The sequence below is a fragment of the Myotis daubentonii genome, chromosome 1 (assembly GCF_963259705.1).
Source record: "Myotis daubentonii chromosome 1, mMyoDau2.1, whole genome shotgun sequence".
NCBI lineage: Eukaryota > Metazoa > Chordata > Mammalia > Chiroptera > Vespertilionidae > Myotis > Myotis daubentonii.
The window spans coordinates 11,745,371-11,753,212 of NC_081840.1; the positions used below are offsets into that span (position 1 = coordinate 11,745,371).

Genomic DNA, 7,842 nt, shown 5'->3' on the forward strand with positions numbered 1-7,842 from the left:
GTTAATACATTGAAAACGGTGTGACTTTTCTCATTCATCTCAGCAGCCCTTGTTTTGTGTAGAATAGTGTTTTATCCAGAAGAGGTGCTTAGACCAGGTTCCAGTTGAACCCCACCCAGTTCCCTTTGGTTTTGGATGCACACTGCTCTGTTGAAACTAGACTTTGTGGCGGTGGCTCTGCTTGGTTCTTAGTCTCCTGCTTTTCCTCTTGCATTAATAAAAAATTCTATAGTTTGCTGCTCTCCGCCTCTTCCTAAGGGGTCCATAAGTAAAGTGAAAATGAAACGGGAAGTGGGTAATAGAGACATGAGAGTAGAAGCTGCATAATCATAGCGTGACTGACCTAGAAGGTACCTCACGTTTTCCAGTCCAGGAGCCAGAGAGGTTAATTGATTTGCCCCAGGTCTCAAAATGATTAGCGGCAGAATAGGAATTAAGAATTTAAATCTGTGTCTTTAGTTGCCACTGCTTCGTGTTTTAAACTACCCCCTCGGTCTCATCCTGGGTTTTTTCTCAGGCACTCAAACATGATCACAGCCCAAATTAACTCATTATTTTCTCTCTCTGATTCTCAGTGAATGCTGTTACCATGTAATCAGTTACACCAGCTAGAAATCTTATGGTAGTCTTTGAATCCTTCTCCTGTCCTTCATATGTAGTCCAGTCAGGTAAAAGTGTACCCTGGAAGTATAGAAGCTATTGTGTTATACGATAGTTGGTTTGTGAGTTTATTTCTCTGGTTCTCTGGTGATTTCGCAGGTAGTATATGGTCCAGAGTAGGATCTCAATATGTGCTTGTTGAATGCATGCTCAAATGAAAGATGTTTTGTTTTAAATCATTTGTGGATCTGGAAAGGTCGATGTTTATTAAGGTCGACTCTACTACCTACAAAAGCCACCTGAGAGCCCCCACTGAGTTTTGTGATTCTGTGATTTAGATAACCTTTTTGTGTTGCAGCTGGATGGCTCATATATGCTGTAGGGCAAGCTGAGGTCACAGCCCAAGAATGGTATACACTCACTTTAACTATTAAGGTAAGTATTGCTGATCAGCATGCCTGGAGGTAAGATGTTTTTCTCTTGTCCCTTTCTAGCATTTTCTGTGAATAGATGGGGTGGTGGTGGTGGTGATAAGTAGTGGAAATAGGCAGAAAGCATGGCATGATACCAGCAAACCACCACTCCCTGGAATAGTAGTATGTGTCAGGGTAAACCCACAGGAGAGCCATCAGCTGTTGACTTTATTACCTAATAATTCAACTGTTTTTTTCAATTTTGCTTGAATGAAGATTATAATTGGAGCTTATAGGTTTAAGCAAAGTCCCATCACTTTATTTTTGATGGTTGAATATAATTTGTTTTTTTACTGTAAGCACAATGTTTTCAAAGTTGGTTTCCATGAATATATTTGTCAGAGACGATACCAAGTTCATTGCAGTACCATGGGCCTCTAAGAATATTTGTCAGAATCACTGGTTGATCATGAGTTGTTGATTGACATGCTTCTAAGGGATACTCTATGGAGAAATTCTTCTGTATAAACATGCTTCTCTCTGCCAAGATAGTCCTGGCATAACTTTGTTCAGGTTACAATAGAGATTAAAAGTGGAATTCAGAGAACCTTTTGAACTTGTTCTCTTCCCTTACCCAGTCATCAAAATGACAATACTAAATTTCCAGGCAGTATCAATATGTATGGACCATCATAGTTTACTTAACTATACATACTTGATGGGCATAACTTTGTTCCCAGTTCTTTCCTTGTACAGGGAACTGAGGCAGTGAAGGATGCCTTTTTGTAGATAGAGGGGAGAGATCTTTTATGTGCCTCTTAGGGTATGCATGTTCTATTATTTGTTTAGGCAGATATTTAGAGGTGGAATTGCATTTTAAATTTTAACAGATACTACCCTGTTGCTAGTCAAACTGTATCCATTCTATAGCATTTATAATAATATTTGATATTATCAAGTTTTAAAGATTTTTTTCAAACTGATAGATATGATTTATATTTTCTTGATAATTAGGGAGGTTGTACATTTTATATTTATTGTCCATTTTATATTTATATAACTTTTCTCTGAAGTTACCCATTGAATTCTTTCCTGATTTTCTTACTGTGTTGTCTTTTTCTGATGGACCTATATGAGTTTATTATATACTAGTATTCTGGATAGTCTGTTATATGTGTTACAGATATTTTCTCCTGTTTTCTTGTTCTCATGATTTGTATTTTAATTTTGCTTATGGTATGTTTCATGAATAGAAATTTAAAATTTTGGTATTGTCAAATATTTCACATTTTCTTCATTTGTTTTATATTTTGTTTAAGAAGGCATCTCTTTTCTTTAAATTAGGAGCTTTTCTCCCTGCCCCCAAACTAAATAAAGTTTGGGATGCATTTTATGTTTAAGTCTTTAATCCATTTGGCATTTATTTGTGAATTATAAGGTGAAGAGCCCGATATAATCTTTTTAAGCAAATTGATAGCTATCATCATTTATTATATAGACTGTCCTTTTGCCCATGATTTGAAGGCTGCATTTTTTGATGTAATAAATCATCACATGTGCATGGCTTGTTTCTGAACATTTCTCTGTTCTTTATATTGCTCTGCTTGTCTAGTATCCTATACTAGAGGCCCAGTGCATGAAATTTGTGTATGGGTAGGGTCTCTAGGCCTGGCTAGCAATCAGGGCTGATCAGGTTGCCTGCCCACCCCCCCTCCTCCTTCCCTCACCACCCACATACCACCACCATGTGGTCTCCCTCTTCCCATCCACCCCCCGACTCCCAGCCTCCCACCTCCTCTTTCCCTCACTCTCTCAGCACCCCACCGTCACTGCCGCTGCTCGCCCACCCCACAAGGGTCAGCGCATGTCATAGTGAGCAATTGAATTTCCAGTCTCCTGGTTGAACTCTCAAGGAAACACTTTGCATATTAGCCTTTATATATATAGATAATAAAAGGCTAATATGCAAATCAACCGAACAGTGGAATGACCGATCGCTATGATACACATTGACCACCAGGATGCAGGCTGCTCCCTGGTGGTCAGTGTGCACTCACAGGGGGAGTGTCACTCAGCCAGAAGCCAGGCTCACGGCTGGCAAGAGCTTCCCCCACCTCCGCGGCAGTTGGACATCCCTCAAGGGCTCCCGGACTGTGAGAGGGTGCAGGCCAGGCTGAGGTACCTGCCCCACTCCTGAGTGCACGAATCTCATGCACTGGGCCTCTTGTTTTATTTATAAAAACAGGTGGCTAGCCTGTGGGCCATAGTTGGTTGACTCTTGTTCTTAAGGCAGTGAACTTGTAGATAAGTCAATAAATAAAATTATGAATAACAATATGGAATAACGAGATAAAGTAGCTTAGCAGATTGGATTTTCTCGATAGAGAGGTCAGGTAAGACCTCTTGGAGTGGGCAATGTTTGATCTGAGGGTGCCTCTGGGACTGGCCTTGTGTGAGGAGCAGCTCGGCCAGGTTGGCCAATGCCTGGGGAGTGGGGGGTTGGGGGGTGGCGAGGAGATGAGGTACTGTTAGATAGGTGTTGTGCTTACTATGATTTGTGTATGAGTCCCTTGGGTCTGTGTTAATATTCACCATTCCATACGTGGCAGGAGATGTTTAATGAGCACGTCTAGAGCTGAGGTGGCTGTGCATGTGTGTAGTAACAGGGATACGTGTGGACAGCTAGGATTCAATTCCTAGCTCTGCTGGTAAATCTTGACTTTGGTTTTTAATCTTCAGTCTGAGTGTCTCCATCTGTAAAATGAAAGAGCTAAATTGAAGTCTATTGCATTATAGACTTAAAAACAGATTTAATTTTAGTTCTTGGCCTCGTGCTTTGGATCTTTAGCTCTTCATCCTTTGAAATTAGCTAGTTTGAAATGTTTAGCTATAATTGCACGCTGTGAATATATGCTCATAAATGTACTATAATAATGAAAAGACGCGCCGGCTAGCATTTACTCACTGTGTGCCAGGCCCTTAACTAAGTAGGAATGGCAGCCACATGAAGAGGATGTTACTTTATCTTCCTCTGTCAGTGACCACTAAGTCATTTCTTTTTTTAAAAAAAAAATATATTTTATTGACTTTTTACAGAGAGGAAGGGAGAGGGATAGAGAGTTAATAACATCGATGAGGGAGAAACACCGATCAGCTGCCTCCTGCACACCCCCTACTGGGGATGTGCCCGCAACCAAGGCACATGTCCTTGACTGGAATCGAACCCGGGTCCCTTCAGTCTGCAGGCCGACGCTCTATCCACCGAGCCAAACCGGTTAGGGCCACTAAGTCATTTCTATGCTTCTTCCCTTCTTACTGCCCCTGGCAATCATCACTGATGGTGACTAGTTTTCTAACTAAGGTTGGGCTCTTCATATGACTTTGAAGTTATATTCTGTACACTGGGACAGAAAGTACCTCCATATATGGACATTTTGGTTCCATTACTCATGTATGCCCACGACCCATGCACATACAACCACTTGTAAAAAACAAATGTTTTTTCTTTTATTTCAGTGGGCTCTTGTCTAAAATTTTATAATAATTTTATGAAAAGTTTCACATTTCTGTGGGTTTTACATTTTGGTGGAGTCCCAGGAAGTATTGTGATATTCCTTGTGCCTTGGAAACTATTACATAGGTAGATAAGAATTTCCTCAGAGAATATTGTTCCTGTATTTCAAACTTTTGTTCCAACCCATGGAGTTGTTTTCCTGCAGGAAGTCTTAAGTGAGGAGGGTGTTTGCTCCGCTAAGTGGGTGGGCCACAGGTTATTAAGAAATGGACTCCGGACGATCATTTTCATATGTCTTCAAGGGTCGCCTTTCTTGCCCCCAGGGTCATCTCTCGGCCGGCATGTTGAATGGCAAGCTTCTGTGGTCAGAGGTCCCAGTGAATTTCCCCAAGAATGGCTGGGCGGCGATTGGAACTCACTCCTTTGATTTTGCACAGTTTGACAACTTTCACGTGGATGCCACACCCTAATATTCACAGAGCACCGTAGAACACACTTTGGATTTTTTTTTCTTTCTTTTTGGTTTGGTTCAGAGCCAATTCTTTTTTTTTTTTTTTTGATGGATTGATATATAAGCCTTTGGAGGCTAAAAATAATGAAGAGTAAATGAAGAAGAAATATGTTTTTATTTGATCATGTGGAAGATTTTTTTTTTTTTTTTTAGAACTAGTTCCAAGGGGAAAAACAGGTGAATCTTTAACATCACCCGGTGTGTATCCTACTCTTCAGATGGTACATTGGTTCACCCCTAGGAGCACTGTGGGTGGTCCAGACCTTGACACTTGGTGTTAATGTTGAGACAGCCCTCGTCACCTTATTTGGAAGTGATCATGCAGGTGATAATAACTTGATTATCTCAGAAATGTATTTATTAATGCCGATGTGTGTCTAAGTGAGCTGATGTCTTTGTCTTAAACTAAAGAACTCTAGAAATGCTGCTTTTTGAAGGCCACTTCAATGTGTTATTCTTAAAAGTACTTTTTATTTTCATTTTTTATGATGATGGTTTTAAATTATAGATATGATGAATGGAATGATTTGAAAATTGTCTCATTAATAAACTACCTCTAAAGCCATTTCTGCAATAATAAATAATAGTAGATTAATTGGGTTATCTGCATTTTAAAAAATTCTTTCAGATCCACTTTCAGTCATATAACCTTATAACTCTCGGTTATAACATTTCTCCAGATGGCTGGAAGGAGGAAGAAAATACCCTATAGCCAATGCTGTAAGTGGGTCTAAAGATGAAATTGAAGCAAAGTTCCTTATATCATGTGCTTTTCCTGGTCTGTCTTCTCATGTGTCACTGGGAAGAGATTAAAGGTCAATGAATGAATTTTTTTTTTTCTATCTGCTTGTATGCAGAAGAAGGGGGACACTTAGCTAGTTGCTAATTTATAGAATTGGATCTAATATTTTGTGTGGTTAGATGCATTTATGTCATTAAACTAGCAATACATTTATATTTAAGTATGGGTGAGCATATTTGTCATGCAGTATAGTTTATATTTAAGAATTAGTGTACGTCCTAGAAACAACTTAGTCATTCATGTGGATAAAGTAAATTCTGGAATTCTTTTGAAAGTTTAAAGCTTCAATGAACTGATTCTTCAATTTTGAAATTTATAATCATTTCATATAGGCTAAACTGACATGAAATTTTGTATTACTATTAAACTCAAGAAACGAAATATTAGAATAAATCAGATTACAGAGACAAAATTTAAATTTAAACCATGTCTAAGTGATTTCCAGTTCAGTCCCTACATATTTTTTTAAAAATTAACTTTACTAAAATATAACTTACATACAATAAAATGTTCTTAATTTTAAGTATATAGTTCAATGAGTCTTGATTAAAGGATACATTCATGTAACCAACACCCCAAACAAAATATCAAACATTTCCATCACTCCAGAAAGCTCTCTTGTACACCTGTGCAGTATTTCCTCTCACTCCCCATCTCGGGAACCCATTCATCTGATTTCTGCCACTACTGATAAATTTACTTTGTTCCTAAACACATTAGAAGTGGCACCAGATGCTATGTACTATTTTGTGAATGGTTTATTTCATTCAGCATAATGCTTTTGAGATTTGATTATGTGGCTGTGTATATCAGTGGTTTGCTGCTTATTTGAAAGAGAATCCCATTGTATGGCTAGACCACAGATTGTCCTCCCAGTTTTTGGTATTACAAATGAAGCTGTTATGAACATTTGTGGGCAAGTCTTCGTGTGGACTTGTGTTTTCATTTCTTCTGGGTAAATACCAAAGAGTGAAAATGCTGGATCTTTTGGGAAGTGTACTTTTAACTTGATAACAAACTGGCAAGTTGTTTTCCAAAATGATGGTATGATTTCACACTCCCAGTAGCAGTGTTTGAGAGGTTCTACATTCTTGTCAGTGCTTCATATTGTTGTTCTTTATAATTTTAACCCTCTCTTGTGGGTGTGTAGTAGGTACATTAGATGTTGGGCATCTTTTCAAGGGCTTATTTGACATTCATATATTTTATTTTGTGAAATCTCAATTCAAATCTTTTGCTCATTAAAAAAAATTGCGTTGTATGTCTTATCTATATATATAAAAAAGCCTAATATGCAAATTGTCCCTGCGGGAGTTCGACTGGGAGACTGATCACTTGCTATGATGTGCACTGACCACCAGGGGGCGGTGCAGAATGAAGTAAGGCCCCTGCTGGCAGCTGGCAGCCAGGGAAGGGAGGCCCCAGAGCCGGAAGGCCCTGATCACCGGCCAGGCCTAGGGACCCTCTCTGTGCACGATTTCATGTACCGGGACTCTAGTTGAGTCATACGAGCTCTTTATATATTCTAGATCAGTGGTTCTCAACCTTCCTAATGCCACGACCCTTTAATACAGTTCCTCATGTTGTGGTGACCCCCAACCATAAAATTATTTTCGTTGCTACTTCATAACTGTAATCTTGCTACTGTTATGAATCGTAATATAAATATCTGATATGCAGGATGTATTTTCATTGTTACAAATTGAACATAATTAAAGCATAGTGATTAATCACAAAACAATATGTAATTATATATGTGTTTTCCGATGGTCTTAGGCGATCCCTGTGAAAGAATTGTTCGACCCCCAAAGGGGTCGCGAACCACAGGTTGAGAACCGCTGCCCTAGATGAAAAACACTCTGTAAATTGCCAGGGTTACTTCACACACTGTCTTTGTCCGTTCAGGATGCTGTAACACAGTAACCACATCCTGGGCAGCTTATAACCAGCAGGGACTCCTCACTGTGTCGTCACCTGGTGGAAGGTGCTAGGGAGCTGTCTG

The 7,842-nt window shown here is 39.2% G+C and overlaps 1 protein-coding gene across 2 annotated transcripts in view; it reads left to right on the top strand.

Annotated features, from left to right (window-relative positions):
- The window catches only part of GALC (galactosylceramidase), a 44,973-nt gene extending 37,909 nt beyond the window's left edge, over positions 1-7,064 (top strand). For both annotated transcript variants that reach the window (XM_059688818.1, XM_059688828.1), the window contains 2 exons: positions 959-1,035; positions 4,851-7,064. In XM_059688818.1, coding sequence (XP_059544801.1) covers positions 959-1,035; positions 4,851-4,997 — 224 coding nt within the window. In that variant the 3' untranslated portion in view covers positions 4,998-7,064. The remainder of the gene's footprint in view (positions 1-958; positions 1,036-4,850) is intronic.
- The last annotated feature ends 778 nt before the right edge of the window (positions 7,065-7,842 follow it).